Consider the following 22,733-nt stretch of genomic DNA (forward strand, 5'->3'; position numbering starts at 1 on the left):
GTGGACATGCTGGTTTGTAGTAGTATTGGCACTAAGTGACCAGCAGGGGTCAGTGTAGCTTCTCCTCAGGATCCAGGCCTGAGGCTTCCCTCTGCTCCCAGTCAGATGTGCCAGTGACCAGCTCTTACTCTCCTTCATCGATGTGCTGCAGCTGCTTTTTCTTCTACGGGGAGGAGAACTGTGATTAAAGCAAATCAATACACAAAGTCTGTATTCAGGAAACATCTGAACACGCTTGACACTCGTGCTTCAAGGAACCAACCAGCGGCGCCGGTGAACCAGTCGGTGTGATCTTCTCTCCCGCAGATGTTTTCCCAGCAGCACTTGGAGCCACTTGCGTGTCCAGGCCTCCTTCAGTCCTCCAGGCAGCTTGGGTTGCGTGTTTCCTCGGTCTCAAAATCACGGCAGCAGTTTCCCGTTTTATTTTGAAAGTACTCTTATGTGTTTTATTTCCTGTCTGTGTTTCTGTTGCAGTTTCTGAGTTCCCAAGTTGTTTTTTTCTGACTTCTAATTGAAACGCATTCAAATGCACAAAATGGAAAAAAAAAGGACGCCTGCAGCAAAGTGATAGTGCTACGTCCTCGCAGGTACTTCTACCAGACAAATTAATTCAATGGAAACTGCAGTTGCGAGCAGGTAAAAGCCAAAAGAAGACAGGAAGCAAACACAGGTGTTCTCTTCAGTGCTTTAATGTGCCAATGTACAAAGAGATAAATGCTGATTACTGCTACCTCTACAATGGCATCTAAAACATGCCACCACACACGTACACACCCCTCTGTCAACCGTGTCTGCTGTCATTCTCTCTCTCTCTCTCTCACACACACACACACACACATCCTAAATCCCTACGCACATCATTAGACAGTGTTTCTCTCCAGTCTACTGGGAGATGCTGCATAAAACAGAGCTGTGTCTGTTTGCAAGCCTCTACTCTTCATCAGTTAATTAATAACCAAACAAATGCTAAGAACTACGAGGCAGACCTGGGCTAAAACACGCTGGCGTGGGTCACACACCCCGGGCCCGCTCAGAAACACAGCATTCATTTATGGAACAGGAAAAAAAAAAATGCGAAAGAAATATTAAAACAAACAACAACAACATTTGCTTTAGTTGCCAAGCTTGTGTATTTAAAAATTACATAGCGTGGCTTAGCACAAACACAAATAATCTTATTTACCAAGATGCACTTTGAAGTACTTCATTAAAAATCAAAGCATGTAGGTCATTTTGGAGAGTGGTGCTAACGTATTTGGGTTGCTACGTGGAATCAGAGGCTCGTAATTAAAACTGACGTGACATTGACTTCAACTCCTCATTAAGAAACCCAAACATGCAGCAAGTCTTGACTACATCTGCTCGTCCCGATGACGGCGTGTTTGTTCTCCCTGCCACAAAGTCATAAACGCGGTATTGTCGTTTTTAATGTTGGCTGAAAGACGTGAACGTGGGGACCTGCTGCTGACTTCCAGTCACATCCATCCTGCAGACTTTTCCACTGCAGGCCAAACACTAACAGACTGTCAGTTCAAAGCCTTTTGTCTGTGTCTTTCTTTGTGTACTTTATTGTGTTTTCTGGTTAAACTCAGCAAAATGCAACGCAGAGAATTAATCTGCCACCTGATGAAATGATGGATGAATAATTCGGAGGAATCCTCGTAACAACAAACAACCAAAAGATTGATTTCATTTAATTACTTTCTCTTCTTCACATTTTACACCAAATCAAGTGAGGAGGGATCCTACTGTGTGTTTTGTTTTTTTTACTTTTAGGCCCCACAAAGTTAGCCAATGACCTCAACAGCAGTTCAAATAGCTTGAACTGCCTAATCTGAGACTACCAAGCCGCGTGTTCGTCCTTCAGAGTACTTTAGTATCGGCACGAGGACGCTCAACAGATCAAATATGCGTGATCAGAGTCGCCACAGGCGCTCTGGAGAACAGACAGTAGTTTTCCAAAGTTTGTCACCGTTGTTCTGTCATTAATATGGATTGTAATCTGTATTCCTGCATATTTTAACCCAGGTCTGTTCTAGTGTTGGTGCCTACGGCTGATCTACACCACCAAAGCACAGAGACATTTCTAGGTAGCAGAAAAACACCCTCACTAAACTGTGACCGTAAGCTTTAAATACAGTAGAGGCCCACCGGCAGCGGCGATGGCTACAGATCGTGGTACCAGCACGGCCGATGGACAACATGGGGCTGCCCCATCTGAACGCTGATCAGCTCTGAGGTGTGGGGGTGTGCTGGGGTGCAGCTGTTCATCAAGAGCACGGCGAGTAAACTTTTAATTTTAAGGAGAAAACCCACATAAAAGCATTGAATTTAAGGACGCATTCGTACGTTTGAGGGGAATTCCTGTATTTTTCCACCTTTGACTCTCTAAATTTGAGCAGCAGCACTGTGACCAGGTGTACTTTACAATTGTGGAAGCTTCAGAGAGAATCCAAAGTGTAGAAATTTAAGTAGAAGAAGAAAACAACAGAATTATACGGAGGACTGACACATTCAGGAAGATATAGCCCAGGCTGAAAAATACCAGAATTGCCCTTCCATGCATGTGTCCAAAACATCTTTAAACAACAAAAAAAAAGTTGTAAACATGGGACACTGCTGTTACACTCCGCAGGTACCAAAGGGGAATATAGTGGAATGCATAAAAGTAATTTTAATTAGGTAGTAGATAATGAATAAACCCTGGGTGCAGACGGAGGAGCAGCAGGAGAACCCCAACATGGCAATGGTGCTTATTTAATCATTTGTCTGGTCCTCGTTTTGCCCGGGCAATGTTTTCAGATATTTTCAGTTTCCTTAATGATTTTATGGTGATGACATCAGTGAGTGCATGTGTTTCCACAGCAGTGATAAGTCCAGCATGTGTGTGTGTGTGTGTGTGTGTGTGTGTGTGTGTGTGTGTGCTGAAATTGGAAAAATAAAATGAGTTTAAAAAGAGAGTAAAATAATACAAACTTTTATAAGTTCCCCACAGAAAAAAAATGTATCTTGTAATCATAATGAACACAAAGACATGCTGGGACAAAATACTGTACAATATTGTGATACTACATTGATATTTTTAGTGTTGGAGAGTCTCTACGCTACAAGGATGTACTTCATTTCACATTGTTCTCATCTCAGATGTCAAGTGCAGCAAGTGCATGTGTATTTTAGTAATATTTCTACTTCAGTTACACAGAAATCCTGACGTATCCAGTAACATCTGGATGATTCAGTGACAGGGAGCCAAGTGCCATGATAGTAGTGTTGTAAACCTGCTCTGTGACAGTAAACATGAGTGTACCCTGTGGTTAAAACCATGTCGTCCACAACTCTTACTTTATATTCCGAGTACATTCAAGAGAAGGCGGAGGCGGCCAGCTGAGGCAGCTCATTTAGCACCCGTGCATCGACTCTTCAGGAGAGAGAACACAAAAACACCGTTCAACATTCCACCGTTCGCGATGAATACTTCTCTACTCTTAGCATCCCGTGAGAGCAGCAAATATCAGGTGATGCTTCTGTCTCGAAGGGTGCCAGCACAACTTAATACTGGCTTTTGGCACTGGCTGACACACACACACACACACACGCACACACACACACACACACACACACACACACACACACACACACACACACACACTCTCCTTTTCCATCCAGATGTACACTCACCGGCCAATCGCTGACATTTACAGTTGACACTAATGTGGCTGACAAAGAGCTGCAGGGGCCGTGTTTACATGCGTCCGGTCCTTTTTCTCACAGTCGGGCTCCTGTCTGACCAGCTGCTTCTATTCAAACATCAAAACGATCCTGTTGGAAACACCTCTCCAACAAAATAAAACACTAGAAAAGATGATTGGAACCAAGATTTTAGGGTTTTGGCACCTCATTGCACATAAAAACCAAAGGAAAATGGAAAAAAAAACTGTTGCCCTCAAAATGCCCTCATTCTTTTGAAAGATACAAATAGAACCACAACAAATATGACATTGAATTTCATATCAAATGTAATCGTTTGGATGGGCCTACAGTGGAGCCTGCAAGTGCAACTTTTTTTTTTTGGGGGGGGGGGGGTGTCATTGGCACCTTTTATTTGGGAGTTCTGGGCTGAAAAGCTCGGGTGCCCCTGATCTAGTGTGAGCTGGTGCCAACTTTAAAACTGTGAATGAAGTATTCAGTTTTTGCCACTGCTCTCCTTGTTTGACCGATGTTATCGGTGTAAACATGGCCACCCTCCAGACATGCCGGTGGGCCAGAGGTGGGAGAACGTTCCGGATGTCACAGTGCAGAGAAACCGGGCTTGATAAGGAATCTGATTCTCGCCGACGCTCCCAGAGAGAGCTGAGGCGAGTCTGGTCTCACACCTCCAGCCACGGCTAATCAATCATGACAGCAGCATGTGCATACCTTGTGGGTTGCTGCGGTAACAGACAAGTGGGTCGATAAGGGAATATTGAGCGGGTGTCCTTATTTTGTTTCCACCTCTTACCTCCCCCTCAAGAGGAATCTGCCTTGAAGTTATGAAGCGCTACTGTAGGTCTGATCCTCTTCCATGTCCTTGTAAAAGTTTCAAAGCTTCCCAAGAACTCCGAAATAAACTCCTTACTAAGCAGGGATGATGAGGAGGGTAATGATGATGGTACACTTGGTATCTAAGTGGAGGAGAAGACTGGATTTTTGAGGGGTTTTGAAGTGTCCAGCTCAAGAGTTGGATGTTTCTATGTAAGGATACGCGTGCCTCTGCATGTGCATGCGTGTGAAAACATGCGTTTGAAGCCTCCATGTTTGACATCCACTTAATGAGTCGGGTCGTTGTCACGGTGACACAGCACTTCTTGCAGTTTAGTTCAGAGGAGGCAGAGGACACCTCCACTCTTTGTTTCTGCAGGGTGTGTCACGAGTCCCCACCACCTCCCTCCCCCCTGTGACGTGGCCTCCCACAGGCAAGAAAAACAAATCTGTCCACCACAAATCTTTAGTTACTGGCTCAAATCTAGCGTACAACACAGATAACCCCCGGAATACCTCTCCAAGCCTGTGGCTGAAGGGTCTCCTGCTTGAATGGGAGCTAGTAGTACTCCTCGTAGTTCTTAGGGTTGAGGCAGTAGAGGATCCCCCCACCAAAAGAGAAGATGGTTCCCCCCCAGGCCAGGCCGTAGCCCCAGTTGAACTCGTGGTAGATCTTCAGGTTGATGCTCTTGATGAACTTGATGGGGTAGAGGACCAGGCTGCAGGCCTGGAGGACAACTGGAAGACAAGGCCAGACTGTCACTAGGAGACAAGCTAGAGAAGATTTCTCCGTCTGTGAGGCAGAGGAGGAGAACCTGCACGGATCCCTGCTGTCATGGCAGAAACTATTCAGGCTGATAAAAAGAAACCCTCTCTAACAGGTGAGTGTAATTAGCATGCAGCTATCTAGCCCTGGATTTTAGTAAGGTGATGAGACACTCTCCCAGACGTCAAATAGAAAAGGAAAGAAAAGTGAAGGTTAGGAGATACAAAATGAAAACCAGAGCTTGAAATACTGCTTTCACTGGAACTCAATCATGATTACCAGTAGATGCCGACGCAAAGAAGTACAAATACCCATCAGGTTTTGTCTCCTCCCTGTCAGACTAAACTGAGGGGTTAAAAAAACAAAAAAATTCCTATAACTCACAATTAAATTCATGAAAAGCAGAAGGGGAGAGTTTCTCCACACAATCCATGAATAATAAGCGTCATTCACGATAAGCAGGCGGTGAAATTTAGAAAGAAAAACACCTAACGTGACAAAAACAAAGCAGACTTGATGCAGCATCGTGGAGAATATAATTAGGTATGAATATGTTAGAATCATAATAGATTAAAAATAAATTGAATTTTATCATAAGCCATAAAAATAAGTCTTTAAAAGAGATGTAAACATTTGTAATATGCTTCCATGAACGCATGAGCGGGAGAAGGAGCTAACCTTTCCTCCAGCAGCAGCCCTAAACTCCACATTTTAGTCCAAACAATACCAGACCTAAAACTGCTGCGAGAAGTAAATCATTGAATCCAAACGTCCCCTCATGCATGCACATCCTTAATTGTAAAGGAGGAGAAAGTTAAACAAAACTAATAAGAAATATTCTCCCCGTTTAATGTCAGAACAAAACACCCGCCTAGCTAATAGAGGCGAAGAGGTGAAAATTGTTGAAAATATTTATGCAGTTGGCAAATTCATCGGCTACATAATAATAAAATTACATGAGTGGGCATGGAATGAAATATGTTTATTTTGATGAAGAATTACTGACTCCAGTCACACAGTCAGAAGCGGTTTAATCGGATGTATAAATTGGTTTGCAAAAGCCAGCTCATGGTATTGATAATACGTTTGATCGAAGAAAAACGAAATGAACGAAAGAGGAAAAATGGAGGGTCAGAAAGGAAACAAGATGAGTTGAGGGATAAGGAAAGACAGGAAGGAGCGCTGGGTTTTGGAGGTATTGGGTAATGGCCAGCAGTTTGAAAAAGGAAGGAGGAAAAGTGGATAACAAGGGAGAAATACATAAATGGTTATTTCTCACAGGAAATTCATCATGCAGGAACACAAACAAGCTCGGGCACTTTCCTGAAGCAATAAACACCGAATACTTAATGTACAAAAACATGCAAATACAAACACGGCTGTTGTGGAAAACAACCTTTAAAGAATTGGTCGGGCGTTGTGTGAACGTGTGATCTCTCATTCACTGAGGGTCCCTTTGTAGTCGCTTCTCCTCCCCTTTCAACATCTTTCATTCTGCGTCTCATCGTGGAAAAAACAAGTCCATTCTGACAGCTACTTTTTTTTTTTGTGGGTTTGTTTGTGTGTTAAGTATTCATAGATTACAGATCCATTTCCCTGACTCTACAATGACATATTACATAAACATGTTTACTTGAAGTTTAGATGATTATTGAATCAAAACCCTGCACTTGAACTGTTTTCCATGCTATTTTTTTTTTTTTTTTTTTTAATGAGTGCACGGCTACATCTTGTTCTGGGTTCAAGTGACAAACAACATAATCAAGTTTCTCCATGGTAAAACAACTCGCAAAAAACATAATTATGATATTTTTCAGTGGATTTTTACCCTCTTGACTGCACCGCAAAATAAGTCAGTGTGTGCAGAATTTTTATGTGTAATTAATTATCCCTACTCTAGTTTTTGTTTGTGGCGGTGAAAATAAGCAAAGGTTAACAGAGGCTTTGATTCCTTGGAACAAAAACATCAGTAAATGTTACGCTATGTTATTTTATAATTATGCAAACATAATTACGCAAGTCTAACTGGATTAAGGAGATTTATCTTTATCGGGACCCTTAAATCTGAATTCACCCCAACTAATTTTTCAGAGGATCTCATGAAAAAAAACAAAAAAAAAACACAATTTCAATTCTAAAAGAATTAAAAATGAATTAAAAGGCAGCGCACAACACCTCAGCTTCCATTGAGGGTGTTGTACCTGTAGGCATCCCTCAAACCTAGACCCCTGATATCGGAGCAGGGGATCATTTATGGTCATGGCAGGGGCCAAGTTGGCATGTTTGTCGTGTATGTGAGCGAGCTGAGAGTGGACCGGGCCTCTTCCATTCTTAAAAATGCACCAGATCGATGCGTGTAAATGTTAAATTCATGCCCTTGAGCACAGGACCCCCAAAAAGCGTCCCCGCAGACTTCATGCAGCTTACATATGTATGTCTGAGAGAAAACACCCGTCAGGCAACTCACCCAGCTTTGCAAATTTAAGCAAGTCATGGCTTAAAAAAAAATGAAATTTTCCAATTATCCTGGGGAGGTGAGAATGGGAGGAAGTGTGGAAACTTGACAGTTTGTCCAATTTGTGATTGGAGCTGACTGGGGAAATTAAAGAGACAGGCGTGAAAACACTGCTCCGACCAAGCGAGGACTGATTCATACAAATAAGAGTTTTTTTTTGAGAAATAGAAGGTGTGTGGGAGTATGTGTGCGTGCCTATCGATGAAAGCCTGAGTAGGTGAGGACTGTCATTGAAATGCACGTCGCTCTTCAATGCGATTACCCTTCAACCTTTCAGTTAACTTGTGTTAATTAGCTAATTAAGTCATCTTCTCAGTGGATATCAGTCTGTGTCTACATAGTCATGCACAATGTGTGTGAGGCCTTTGACCCAGGATTGATATGATGGACTATGATGGATTACAATGTGTGTGCTGACCTGTAGCGAACAGCATGAAGGCGACTGGTGCATAGAATCGCCGTCTCGTGCCAATGCACACGGCAACCAGAGCAACCAGGAATGACATCAGCACCAAGGCTCCACCCCCTAGCAACAGGGCAAGCGTAGCAACCTGCCACTCTAGGAGAGAGATGGAAGGAAGAGGGTGAGAAACGGAGGACAAAAGGTGAAACCATTAGAAGAAGAGGGGAGATACGGATCTAAGTGGACAGAGAAAGAGGTAAAGAGAAGATGAGAGTCAGAGCAGCAACATAGTTAATGCATAAAAGTGTGAGAAATAACATTCATGAATAAATGCAATACAGAGCAAACTGGAAGGATGCAGGAGATCGGCAAGACCAGGCAGGTTTATTCATTTCCAGACACAATGCAATTCAAAGTACTTTAAGGTGGCATAAATACATTCAAAATGAGACGCTAAGCCAAGAAATATATTAAAATGAGACATTAAGAAGACAGTAAATGAAAAATAAGTACAAAGTATGGGAAGATTAAAAAGAATCTTCTAGAACAACTGATTAAAGTTTCTGTAAATTGACACATGAACAAGTTTCTGTTTTGTTCAGTTTTATTTGAAAGTATTTGGTCGTTGTCTCAAGGTGTTTGCGTACTTTCTGTACTGTAATTGTTGGATCGAAAACTACAAAAAACTTTGGCTTGATTTCCAAATTTTGATCTCATAGATTCAAGGGGACTGCTGACTTTGTTTCAGTCTCCTTCTATATTACATTGTTGTAGCACAACCATTGTTCAATACACAGCGAATGACAAGAACTTTAATTAGTTTGGTGCCACGTCACACGCCAAGACGAGTTACAGATGTTGTAATGTTACATCATCTGATGAAGACAGAGAATTCAGACACTGAATAGAAGAGGCCCAAGAATTGTGCCTTGAGGAACACCGCAAATGACTTGTTTGCTTAGATTCATGATTACCGACACAAAGTAGTCCATATCTGGTATGTATGATTTAAACTTATCAAGCAGAGAGTTGCACATCCACAAGACTGCGGGGGGTGAAAAATCAGGAAGCATTTCCAGAGAAAAGAGCCAAGGATGAATGGACAAAACATGGGGGAACTGGAAGGGTAAGATGGACTCACAGAAAAGGATGCAGGCAAAAGGCACAAAGAGGAGATCAATCAAGTGATGAGGGAGGAATGACAAAACAGTAAAGGGTGGGAATAAGAGAGAACAAGGGGGATGAGGAGAGAATGGAAAGAAACAAAGGTGATAAAAAACAAAGCAAACAATGATGGCTGATGGAGGAATGAAAGAAATTCACAGTGGCAGGTAGAGGGAAAAAAACGGGAGAAGAAAAGCAACAAAAATCAATGAGGCATGGACAAATTAGGAAGGAAGGATAAGAGGAGGAAAGTAGAAGAATGCTGTGAATAGAATAGTAAAGGGAAAAATTATGGCGTAATGAAGGAAGCAGGTTGCACTGGAGGGATGGTGACGTCGAGCAAGGATGATGGACGATCAAAAATAAAAGAAAAAAAGAAAAGAAGGAGCAAGTGGCAAGGCACCAGAATAATATTAGAAGGACAGAGAGAGGGCGGCATGAAAAGAAATGCCAAAAGGAGGAGAAGAGGTGGAGGAGGATGGTGAAGGCAGGGAGAGAAGGAGGTGAGGAGGGCATGAAGGGACAGAGCGGAGCGGCGCTGAGTGAAAGTAATGAAGAGAGATAGCACTTAGTATACCTGAGCTGTCAAAAAGCCTCAACTAAAAAGCTTTGCTGGCTGCGTTTATATATGGGGCAGTGTTGGTGGATGTACACTAAAATAGCGCGCGCACACACACACACACACACACACAAACCAGAAATAAACTGAATCGATGCAAATTAACTTACAGCAGCACAAACTGGGGTCATGTTGGTCATAATTTGTGAGGATTTTTTTTTACAACTAAAGACTTGAAAGTCTAGCAAATGCAGGGCCTATCTGTCTGCTGAATTACATTTTACCATAAATAAAGATAATTCTTATTCACCCCCCCCCCCCCCCCCCCCCCCACCGCCCACACCCTTTCCTTCACATCTCCTCATGAATTTACTGATCTCAGTAGTGGTACAGAAATAAATCCAATGCAACATTGTACGTGTCTTCTAATCCACACGGGTGAAGAGATTTCACCATTTTTCTACCACTTTATTCCATCCGTCTGCCTGAGATCAGACGTGTGATGCGGTTGGAACACCCATTTTTGAACACAAACGTCAAAACTGACAGCTGTGTGTCACGTAGAGCCTCGTGCTGGAGCTGCCGTCAACTGCCGGGTTATTTAAATCGATATATTTTTGAAAAAATGTTTATAGCTGTTTATTTTGTGAAACCACCGGCTGTACCTACATGTGCTGCTTGAGATTGCTTCAAAAAAAAAAAAAAGCTTATAAAAGATGGATGGCGGGAGAGAGCGAGAGAGAGAGATAAGAAAAGACGAGAGATTTACAAGCAGAGATGGAGGTGAACGCTGAGATGAGAGGTGGATAGAGGGAGGGAGGGAGGGAGGACATTAAGGGAAAGAAGAAGAGGTGGGAAGGCATAAAGGAGGGTTCTAAACAGATTAGAGAGAAAAGTGAAGATAAAATCAAAAGCATCTTGTGTTACAGTGTTTCTCGTTGTCTAGTTTTTGTGTCTTTTGTTCAAATCCGTTTCATTTTCAGAAGGAAAAACACTTCAGGCATATTTGACTTCAACTAAAGCAGCGAAACAAACCCGTTGCTTCGTGAGATTTGCACAAAAAGCTTCTCTGTAGAAGCAAAGGCGCGGGGTTAAAAACCTGAATCTCAGGAGGCTCAGGTGGCTCATCATTCATTCATATTTTACTTCCATTAAAGCCCAGATCCGGCTCGCTCCAAGAACCTGAACCAGCCACGACTCCTCTGCTACTACTGGCTGTTGTATCTGTGCGCTCCATCAATCCAGGTCTCATTCAGAAGATAGTCACCTAAATCAAACACGCATTGGGGATTATTTGTTGAGCTAAGCATATGGAATGTGATTTATTTGGGAGATGCTTTGAATAGAACGATATTAGAAAAGACAGACGCTCACTAAAACAAATAACCCTCTGATGACTATAAATCCTTTTCAACAAAGGGACACAGGGGAAACCAAACCAGTGGAAAACAATAATGAACATTGGCATGAATTTAATCTCAATTTATCCTGTCTCTGCGCTCACTCCCGTGTTCATGTACAATAGCTAATTAGCATCTGATTTAATTGCTGGAGTTTGAGATTCTTGCGCCAAAACACTGGAACAGTGAGGACAGAGGAAGAGCTTCAGTTTGGTCCCCACCTATCAGAGTGAACACATTTTTCCTCACACTCCTTTTTTGAACTGTTGCCTGGCACCTGAACTCCTGTTGCTCGCTGATCTTGAGTCTCTCTTCATCTCGTTTTGCCGGGAAACCGATGCAACAACACAGTTCTACCGCCTGCACTCACATGGGGTTCAGTGTGATGGATCTGAGGTGGTTATTTATAGACGGGCGTGAAAGGTTTGACGTGAATATTTACGCATGGAGAGAATTGTAGTTGGAGAGTTATGTTTTCATTGATGTAAATAAGCTTGTATCTCAGTCACGGTTAAATGACGACGCTTGTACAGTAACAAGGGTGACAGATTTACACTTGGGCAGCTCCATCAATCACACACCCTCTTTCTCTTTCTCACACACAAAAACAATCACTTCAGAGGACATTACAAAGGCTTATATTCATTTCCTGCAGTTCTCCCAAACTTAGAATACTAAAACTTGAAGATGTCATCACAATAAATCACGATTAACTCACTATTTAAAAGGGAGCGAGGTAGATCTGGCAATAGCCATGTATTACAAGCTGTGGTAACTTTCATGTAGAATTGCTTTAAACTGAACATTTCCAACTGCTACGGCCTCACACACACACACACACACACACACACACACACACACACACGTAACTGCAGAAACAGGTTTAATAAAAAGTGGTTAAAGGAAAACTCAGTATGTCAGGGAACCAGATATCATTCATCAAAACTGTTATTCCCAGCATTTTTTGTTGTTGACAGTAAGCGGAGGAGTAATGGAACAAGAAGCAGCAGCAGCTCCAGTAAAGCTGCGAGACCAAGAGCTGCAGGCGACAAGCTGCAACTTCTCAACGAGGTAACACACTCCTTCCACGATGATTCACACACGGGTGCCTGATAAAAGCAGGTAACAGAATACGGCAAAAATACTGCCCGATGTAATTTACTGACAATGTGATCATGCCATAAACTGCCATAAATGCAAAAGTGGGGTTTTGGCAAGAACCTCACAATGTGACACATGGGTCTCAATTTTGTCACAATACACAGAGATACGACTCACCGAAGACTTCAGAAGAAATCCCTGCTTCCAGCCCCGCTCATTCAACTGGTCACCCGGTCCAGCTGGAAGCTGTCATTCACGTCCCTGTCAATCTCAAGAAGGCTGATACTTCTGTGATAACTGACTTTTAACTTCCTTGTTTTGACTTTGGAACAAAAATTCAAAGGATGCCCTTCATGTGCAGTCTGATTGTCCTGAAATTTTGAGACTTAAGTCCTTATCAATGGGGCGGCACGGTGGTGCAGTGGTCAGCACTGTGGCCTCACAGCAAGAAGGTTCCGGGTTCGAGACCCGGCTCCGGCACAGGATCTTTCTGTGTGAGTCTGCATGTTCTCCCTGTTCCTGTGTGGGTTCTCTCTGGTACTCCAGCTTCCTCCCACAGTCCAAAGACATCAAGAGAGGACCAGGCTGATTGATACTCTAAACTGACTGTTGGTGTGAATGGTTGTCTGTCTCTATGTGTTGGCCCTGTGATGGACTAGTGACCTGTCCAGGGTGAACCCCGCCTCTCGCCCGTAGCCGCTGGGATAGACTCCACCCACCATGACCCTTAATAGGAATAAGCTGAAGAAAGAGGATGGATGGACGGATCTAATACTAGCTGACTAAAACATACTGAACATATACAATTATCCAGCTTTGCGGATAACGCCTTTTCTCTTAATTTCAATAACAAACCTAAAATACAACTTTCTCGTACCACCTGGGTCGTCAAAAAAACCCAGTGGCGTAGTTGTACTTTAATACTGGGCACAGTACACAGAGCTGCCATGGCACTGTATTTAAAATGAAAGGCCGCCATGGCCCTGCGGCTGCCATCAAATGCATGGATCATGATAGGATTCATTACGGAAGAATCCGCTGGAGCTGGGCTAGAATATCATTCATGTGTGAGTCACAGTATATTAGGAAAGGAAAATGTTGCAATTGTGATTTTACTGCAAAGCTCTGGTGTGTACAGGGTTCACCAGATCAAACAGGATTGAATCTTGTATATTTGATGTAAAACAAGTCTCCACACTAAGAAGTAACGATGTACATCTACACCACACCTGCAGGATCTATACAACAGAAGACCTGCACAAGAACAGAGAATCCATGTCGTCTGATTACATCAAGATTCCACCATCTGGTGTTTTTAAAGACTTTGACCTGCAGATATAAATAATCCTCTCCTCCCTCCTCCACCTACTCCATCAAGAAAACCAGCTCTTTTAACTTCTTGGTGATTGGTATGATCTAAATCTTTCAGAATACTTTGCTGTGTATTTCTGGTCTTTAGTGATATACATCCTGTGTTTCATGTGTGCCACCTATTTCCCCACTGGGGAAACTATCGACTTCCCACAATGATCTACTTGTTGTAATGAAAAGCTGCTCTCTCGACTCTTTTAAACACACACACACACACACACACACACACACACACACACACACACACACTCCTGTAACTTATAAACGTGGCAGATTATTATGCGTGCTGTGGTTTACTAGACTGAGTGAATTACTTCTTGCAGTAATGTGACAGGATTACTGCTCCACTGTCACGCTCACAAGGTGCTGCAGGACCTTCAGGCTGCTTTCTACTTTGTGTAACGCCAACAAAAACTTGGCTCTCTCATAATATTCTCCTAACATTAAATAACTGCTCCTTCCTACGTGTTGGCCAGATATCCTGACGCTGGTTTAAAAAAAGAATAAAAGAATAACAGCAACTCTGCACTGGCTCTGAGGATATAATGTCTCTCTACTGATGCTATTCTTTGCTATTTAAGCATTTTTTTTAATCGCTTGGATCTTATTAAAGACCAACTCGAGTGGTACAGTCCTAAACACAGATATAAGCTCGCATGATGTAACGTTCAGTTCCCCAGTCTCTAAAGTCCATGGAATTTCACTTACATGCTTGGTGTTAGGTCTGCGGTTCACACTGGCTTTAGATTTTCTATCATTCTGTTCTGCAGCATCAACATAAATCAGGAATTTTAAAGCTTGTACGTGCCCTAAAAATGGGAGTTGCGGTTGTGCAAAGTAGCTACATAAGACTACAGAGGCATTTTCACTCGTAAGGACTAGTAAAAAAATTCCTATATGTGGTGTTCTTTAATTTCTTGTGTAGGTTTAATCTACTTTTGTTTGCGGCAGGGTTGATTTTGCATTAATTCAACTGGCTTTTGTTGGAGGGAACCCGCGGAGATGCTAACATCTGCAGCGGCCGACAAAAATACGTCATCCCTGCGGCGCTCTACCTAAAAACTACAGTAAGGAATTTGGTTTTTCCATGAAAGTTTTACACATATATTCACCACATAGTACATCAACATGTAAGGAAAATATATTATCTCTAAAATATGGCAACTTTTGAAAGTTATAACCCTCTCTCATGAAATCCCTGGTTCAAAACTGTACGACTGACAGAAAACGAACGAGCCACAAGACACAAGGGTACAGAAACATGGCCGACAACACAAAGACGGACTGAAGAATAGTGAAGTCAATGACGAAGCTTTTAACACACTTGGGTTTCACAAGGGTGTTTGCATGTCTTTCCCCATTGCGATTGCAGGGTTGCACATATGATCCCACTGGCTTCACGTATAATCCCATTGGTTTCACATGGGGTTTTACATGAGCTCCCCATAAAACACCACACGTATTTTCACAAACCCGCTATCAGCAAACATTTCGTACGGGTTTCACATTTTGGTGCCCGTGCTGTGTTACAGTTGTAAAATGCTAAAAATAAATGAATTCCTCTGTCAAAGACATATTTGTGCCACCACCTCAGTCGATAATTTGGAGTTTGTGTATTTTTCTTAGCACATGCTGCTGTCGTGATACTGTAAATGCTTTGATGAATGTTTCATTTGCATCCACAAAATGGATTGCATATGTGTGTGTGTGTGTGTGTGTGTGTGTGTGTGTGTGTGTGTGTGTGTGTGTGTGTGTGTGTGTGTGTGTGTGTGTGTTTTGTGGATGTTGGGTATCGGGGGAGCTGGAGGTTCTTGGCTATTCCCAAGTCTGTCTGTCTGCCATAAGCAGTGAATGCCACATCATTTCCCATTCCTCGTACAGCCGCTACAAATAGAACGGGCGTCTCTGGGGGCTCGGCTCACTGAGAGAAGAGATGAAGTCAGAGGAAGGAGAGGAGGAAGAGAGGGAAAACAAGGGAGGGAAGAGTGACCCTGAATAAAATGATTGAAATTAGACGACTCACAATAATTCCAGAAAGGGATGGGAAACAAGGAGTAAAGGAAGTACAAAAAAAAAGAGATATTAAAAGAGCAGAGATGGAATAGAGAATTGAGAGAAAGGTACAGTAGAGATGAAACAGAAGCAGGGGAGTGAAAGGACCAGAAGGATCGATCGGCTGAGATGAGGAGGGCGCCGAGGGTTTTTAGGTCTTCAGCAGTGACAGCTCTCAAGCACCGGGACAACAAAGACGGATCAACGTGACTCGCAATGACACCAATTCCCACTAAAACTCTTTTAAAAAAACACCAGGAAATCGGACTTCATTATTCAGTACACATGTATACAAAATTGGATCATTATTGATGGACAATCTAGTGGGAGAACCAAAGGGAGCCTGGCTCTATTTCTTGTATTTCTGATTGTGAAACCCTCTCTCAAGGTCAAATGAATGACAGACCTAATGGTACTACAACAATCTGTTTTTTTGGTTGTTGTTGTTGTTACATTTCATTTTTAATTCATTTGAATCTGTCGATTTTTTTCACAAGACGTGTTCCATCCACAACCTGCTTGAATATTCGTGAAGGAAGACAAGCAAACGCTGGCAGACAGGAGAGGAGGGGTAGAAAGGTGGATAGAACATCAGGGAGGATGAACCAGCGCTGCATGGAAGGAGAGGATGATGAGACGGTTGACAGGGGGGAGGAGAAGACGTGACGGAGGCAAAGAGAGAGAGAGAGAAAGTAGGTTGGCTTCCAGGTGGGACTTGTCTGAGTTCAAATACATTTCAACTGGATGTTTCGATGAGAAACTACACACAGGATGTTAAGTACAGTGTGTCTGGAGCAGCGTGCACCAACACCAGGCGGGTTCTTGAACTGGTTCTACTTCATAAATATGGTTCAGCAACTTCAGACGCTTGCAGGGTGTAGACAGACAACAAAGACAAGCAGATTACGTCAAAAAGTAGCTCGTTTACACTTAGTCAACAATTCCAAACCTCTGTGACGGCTTTGTGAAATCGTCAGACTGCAGACATTTTTCCAACGTTACATTTCAGCCAATATTGCTCTGTTCCTTTTGCGCTCCACAAGGACTTCAGCCAGCCTTGAATGGTCAAAGCAGGAGACCAGAAGCTCCCTCCTTGCCTCCTGGTTAAGCAGTAATGCAGAGAATCTGTTCATAGAGAGTGCAATCAGGATGATTCGGATCATTCCCATCAGTTCTGAGCAGAGCAGCTGACAGCTGACACATGACATGCAACTGATATTGTCACCGTGAACGGATACAAACGAACCAACTACTCAGGTTCAATTCATCTTTAACTGTAATGGAATCAGAGCGAGCCAAAACCAGGGCTCAGGGTTTCTAGTTCTTCCGGACAGGAAAAAAAAAAAAATCTTTTAACCATCCCACTAAAGTGCTGGATCTTCCTGACCGCCCTGCATCAAAAAGTGTGGACATGGATCCTCTGGACTAGCTCCACCCCTGAACTTCTAGCTCCGCCGCTGGTCACAACAGTTTGTTGTGTGAAGCAAAATGATAGGAAACCCGTAGCAACCATGTGGCACCACACACACACACACACACACACACACACACACACACACACACACACACACACACACACACACACACACACACACCCTCTACAGTCCGTTTCCAGAAGGGATAACAAATGTAGACGAGCACAAGCAGAAAGTCCTGGAAAATTCTTGCCTTCAACGACTGTCAAAAGAATGATGTCTTACTTTCGGACGGCTGAGAAAAGCAAAGTAGGAGCTCCACCATACGGACCAGCCAGAAAAACAAGCAACCGCTGAGGCCTCTGACGGGCTAGAACATGCTCCAAAGCTAAACGGATACATTTTGGATGACTGTTTTGTAAGATCTGACCCATAAGGGAATGAAACTTTTTTTTTTTAAATGACATAAATCCAGCATGTTTATGTCATAGGTCACTCTCAAGCGGGTTTTCAACCCTCCCATGATGGACTGTAATCAAACAACAGTCGGGAGATGTAGTGACATGACTTGTGCTCCTGAGTCATTGAAGTAGCAGACTGTCCCCTCTCGAGCACCCCTCAATGAACACGCCGCTAAAGTGTCGATAATGAAGCAGCGAGGGACTTCAGTTGCTTGTCATGGCCCGTCTCTCTCTCTCTCTCTCTCTCTCGTTTCCCGTCATCTTTTCACTTTTAATCTTGAATAAAAGGCATAAATTCCCCCCACTTGTTCCAATGTCTGATTGTCATCTTGTGTTGGCGCTCACTCGCTCACTCAGACAATGAGCTGACACGTAGCAGTACTTCTACATCTGACGCAGTGACAGTATCACTCCAACACGATATTTCACTTCCTTTATGCTTCTGTGTCTCCGTCTCAGTCGAATGAATTCCAAGCTACACCAGCGCATTGAGCATGGACGATGTTTTACTCTGATCGAGGTAAAATGCGACGGCACAACTGTCTGAGCACATTATATGTTTTAGGATGCATTCGTCTGGAGCTGGGGCCTCTGAGGAATATCAACAGGCCCAAGAACTGAACTACTGCTTTTGTTGTAATTGTTGATGAACAACATAAAATTAAACCAAAAAAAAAAAATCAAACTTTAAAATATTTCAATACACAATCAGATTCCAAGAAACGAAGCGGTGATGTTATGTTTGTCCAGTTATTCATTTCAAGGTTGTACATTTTACTTGTTTTCCTTTTACGATTTACAACAAGTTTTGTCAAAGTAAACTGCTGGCCAGTGCTCCTTAAAAATAAAAACTTGAGAATCCAGAGAAGGAGTGGTGCATGTAAGCTGTCTGAACACTGCACTGTGTGGTGCGGTCCCCCCTGCATCCGGCAGCTGAAGGATGGATCGGGTAACGAGACAAGCAATGTGTGTGAGATGGGAAGCAGGAATTGGAGATGGAAATAATATTATATTACAGTACATGTCTGTTCTTTCTTTATTTGTCTTTACTAGAGCAGTGCGGGCACTCCAGCAGGCCCACACCCTGCTGGAGTGCCCGCGAGCAATGATTAGCTGTCGCGCAGCAGCAGCAGCTGGGATTGCACAAGTGTGGCGGATTTCTAAAGCGAGGAAGGTGAAAAGCCCATTTCCCTGAAGCGATCAATTCACTTTCACATTATTAGAGAGAGAAAAACCTCACCGTTAATGAAAAGGATGAGATAAATTAATAGAAAATGCTGCCTGGCTCTTAGCGGGCAATGAGGGGTTTTTTTTAAAGATCAATGTGTGTGTGTGTGTGTGTGTGTGTGTGTGTGTGTGTGTGTGTGTGTGTGTGGGCAGAACACAGTCGGACACACACCAGCCGCCTTGCCAAGATATCTAATTAGGGAGTCCTGCTCTGGAGTCTGGTTCTGTGTATGTGTATGTCACAGACAAAGAGCAGGAAAAGAGTCAAGAGAAAGGAACTGCTGAAAGTTGTGGTCGGCAAAGTGTGTCAGGGAATATGTGTGTGTGTGTGTGTGTGTGTGGGTCCTAAGAGAGGAGGTGGGGAGATGCAACAACAGAGAAATCAGAGTGTGACATGAAATATTCAGCTGGGCTTCAGAGGAGACTGTCCAGAAATAGGTCAGCTAGATGTGGTAGCTTCTTATTGGCACAAACACCGACGTACACTCTCCACCACACACGCACACACACGTGCCGCATACAGAACACACTCTCATGATACCACCACTGTATGGCTCGATCGCACACAGGTGCGTCTGACAGAACAAGACAAACCCTTGGACAGCTTAAAGACTCTTTCAATGATTCATTTCGAATGCCCTCAGGTGTAATTAGCACCAGTCAGCTCCCGGTGTCACCGCGCTGGTAAATAAAGACACTATCACCTCAATTAAAGTGAGGCTAATGAACTCACTCGAAATGAATCCAGCGTCTAAGACGGACCCTAAACCCCGGGGCCTCTCCGAAGGAAGACGAGACAGCTACTCACACACAAGAGCTGCTTTTTTTTTTTTTTTTGGTCCCCTCCCTCCGTTCTGTTGATAAATGAATTCATTAAGAGCAGGGCAGCAGCAGCACCCAGCAGCGGTTTTATTTTCTCCATTCTGGTCTACTGGTGTCGTCTAAACACTGTGAATTAGGAATGCATGATATAAGGTGAGATATTTACCAGTGCTAACCACCCAACAACAAGTTTATACAATATTAGCATTTTGAGAACACATGCAGACATTGTGAGTTTGAATAATACATGGGAAATCTCACCACGACTAATCTACTTATTGTTTCCTCATCACCTGAAATGAGCTAAGAGGCAAAACCGGGCTGATACATTTTAAAAAGCGTAATCGACGTATGCAAATCCTGAGCTGATATTATCACGCACCCCTACTTTACCAGTCACCAGCACCAATGCTGATTTCATTATCAGTATTCAACAACTCATTTAAGAGCTGCACGGGGAGATTTTCTCACTTTCTCAATCAATAAATCCTGGCTTGATTAAATAAGCATAATGGCATCCAAGCTGCCGCCTTGAATTGTTCAAGAAGATATTTCAATAACCCGGGATCATCTGCCTTTGAGATCTAAACAGAGGAAGTGGTGCATTTTCTATCAATGTCAGAACTCTGAGTGGATGAGTTTATAATTCATACACCCATATCGGGTGTTTGCAGCCCACGCATGTGCTGCTGACAGCCCTTCACCTCCTCTCCATGCTCATTTCCCTGCACCACCCCACTGGTACACTTGTGGCAGCCAGCCACTTGTAGACCAATTAACATCAGGGTTAGAATTTGACACACGTTTGTGCCTTTTAAACGTGAAGCAGGAAGAGCACTGGTGCAGGTGCTGGTTCCTGACGGCTCATCCCTTCGTAATCTGAAGCCTAAAATAAATCTGGGTGGAGGCCATGAGGAGTGTGCACACGCGTGGGGGCTTCCTTCATTTCACCTCCACAGTAATGAGTGCAGAGGTCTCTGTGGAGTCACAGGTTGATAAGCACTGTCAAGATGGGGCTTTGTTATGGTCGGGTAGAGGCGGTGAGGAGCTGTCATAACCCTGAACAGCTCCCTTCTGAGGGCTTTCTGCAGGTGACTGGAGGAATGCCCTTCTGGAGGTGAGGAAGCGTCCCTCCACCCTCCACACCAGCCTCTCTCCACGCTGCAGTCTCTAGGACTTTGTTCAGAGACTAAACCAAACCTTCCCTCGCTGTGCGCTTGGGACAGTCTGATGTTATAACCAGGTTTTTAAGCCCACCACCCCACCACCACCCCTCCTTACCTGAGTCCAGCGTGCTGCTGCACTGCCAGTTATCGGTGCTCGCCGGTTTCCAGCAGGACTCCCACAGGGACAGGTAGTACTGGTCGTCGGCCGTCACCCACGCTGGACTCATCACGGCGCCTATATCCAGGCAGAGCGCCAGGAAGACGCACACCAGCCCGACAAGCTTCAGCGGCGTCAGCGGGGAGCTGCGCGCCGACTCCTCCGTCTCGGTTACAGCAGAGGACATGGTGGGGCTGCGGAGGCGAGGAGGGGGCACCGGTTCGCGGTGCTGTATTTCACGATATATGTGTGTATGTCTATACCCCTCCTAGGCGTGCGTGTGTGTGTGTGTGTGTGTGTCAGAGAGTCTACGAGGGTTGACGCTGCTGGTGCCGCCGCAGCCGCCTGCGTTGCGCGCTGGACGGGAGCTGCGCCTGTGGGCACCGCTGCCGCCGCGCACCGGAGATCTCCAACGTTCACGCCGCTGACGTCAAGGCTCAGAGGGATCAGCAGGTACTACAGGGTCCTAGAGAGAGGGAGAAGAAAATTAAGACGGAAACATCATCTCCACCAGTGCCGTAGCCAGAATTAAAGGAATCCCAGAGCCGTTTTCCGTCCTCCCGAGGGGAACATCTGGCTGCAGGTGTCGGGTTTGGAGCTGATGATGACCGTCAAACAGCTGTGAGAGAGAACAATGGAACGGCGGACTGAGACAATGAGGTGCAGGACTAAGGGGGACCTGCAGAGTCAGGTGATCTCTCTCTGCGGGTTCATCACCTCATCTGAGGAGTGGGTCTTTATTCAACACTCGCGTTAAACCGAACTCACCAAATGGAACATTAACGGGTTTGGCCAGTGTACAGTTAACATTCCTACACAGTAAATCATCCACATTTTATTATTAAGCACCAAACTTCAAGAGCGCATTCCTGGAACTGTGAAAATTTAGCAGTAGACTTACTTTTTCTGGTTTATCTTTCAGTTTTGGATAGTTTGATAGAACATGAGACCGTCTTAAGAGCAGTCTGTGTGGCTCTGGAATGCCAAACCTGCATTCTACCTCATCTCCAGCAGGGGGCAACTTCAATTGTTACAAAAAGTACACAAAATTACATTGTAGTTTTTCATGTCTTTCTACCTCTTACTGCCAAAATCCTAAATTCGTCCTGGTCTGATGTTTGTGGCCCTCCTGACATTTCACAGGAAGTCAGGAACCGGCGACTTTAAAATCATAATGAAAGTTATCCTTGCCAAAATAAAACCCAAACACCTCAATGTACCTCAGATGTTTTAAAAGTCTGTCCTGCAACATCATTTTACTTTAATTCCGTTTGTTCTAAGGGTTTTTCTTCATCATCGTCCAAAAACAGAATAAGTGTGATGACATCATGACTGAAATAAAATCTTATTGATCTGCAAGAGGAGATTTGGGTGGATACACAAACTCACCTCACAGGCCGTGTTATCCCCGCACGACCTCTGAAAACTGTTCGCGTTCACGATTTTGCAGATGAAGGAGAAACAAAGAGAGTAAACACGGGTCGAGAGCGGTAGGAGGCACATCGAGGATTATTATTGGTTCTTCTGCATACTAATGACCGAGGGAGCAGACAAAGGGAGGGAGAGGAGAAAGCAGAGGTGAGCAGTTTTAAGGAGCCATCTATGTAAGCAGTCAACTGAAGAGAGGGAGGGAGGT

At 43.9% G+C, this 22,733-nt stretch overlaps 1 protein-coding gene across 1 annotated transcript; it reads right to left on the bottom strand.

Moving 5' to 3' along the window:
• Positions 1–678: 678 nt before the first annotated feature.
• On the bottom strand, positions 679–22,270 carry LOC147272714 (transmembrane protein 47-like). The gene is made up of 3 exons (XM_086200270.1): positions 21,056–22,270; positions 8,218–8,358; positions 679–5,256 (listed from the first exon to the last, which is right to left on the bottom strand). Exons 1-3 carry the CDS (start codon positions 21,282–21,284, stop codon positions 5,078–5,080), a joined length of 549 nt encoding a protein of 182 aa, XP_086056396.1. The 5' UTR covers positions 21,285–22,270; the 3' UTR covers positions 679–5,077.
• Positions 22,271–22,733: the final 463 nt, after the last annotated feature.

This window comes from Aulostomus chinensis, chromosome 1 (genome assembly GCF_037954235.1).
Source record: "Aulostomus chinensis isolate RoL2024-O1b breed Wild chromosome 1, RoL_Achi_v1.0, whole genome shotgun sequence".
NCBI lineage: Eukaryota > Metazoa > Chordata > Actinopteri > Syngnathiformes > Aulostomidae > Aulostomus > Aulostomus chinensis.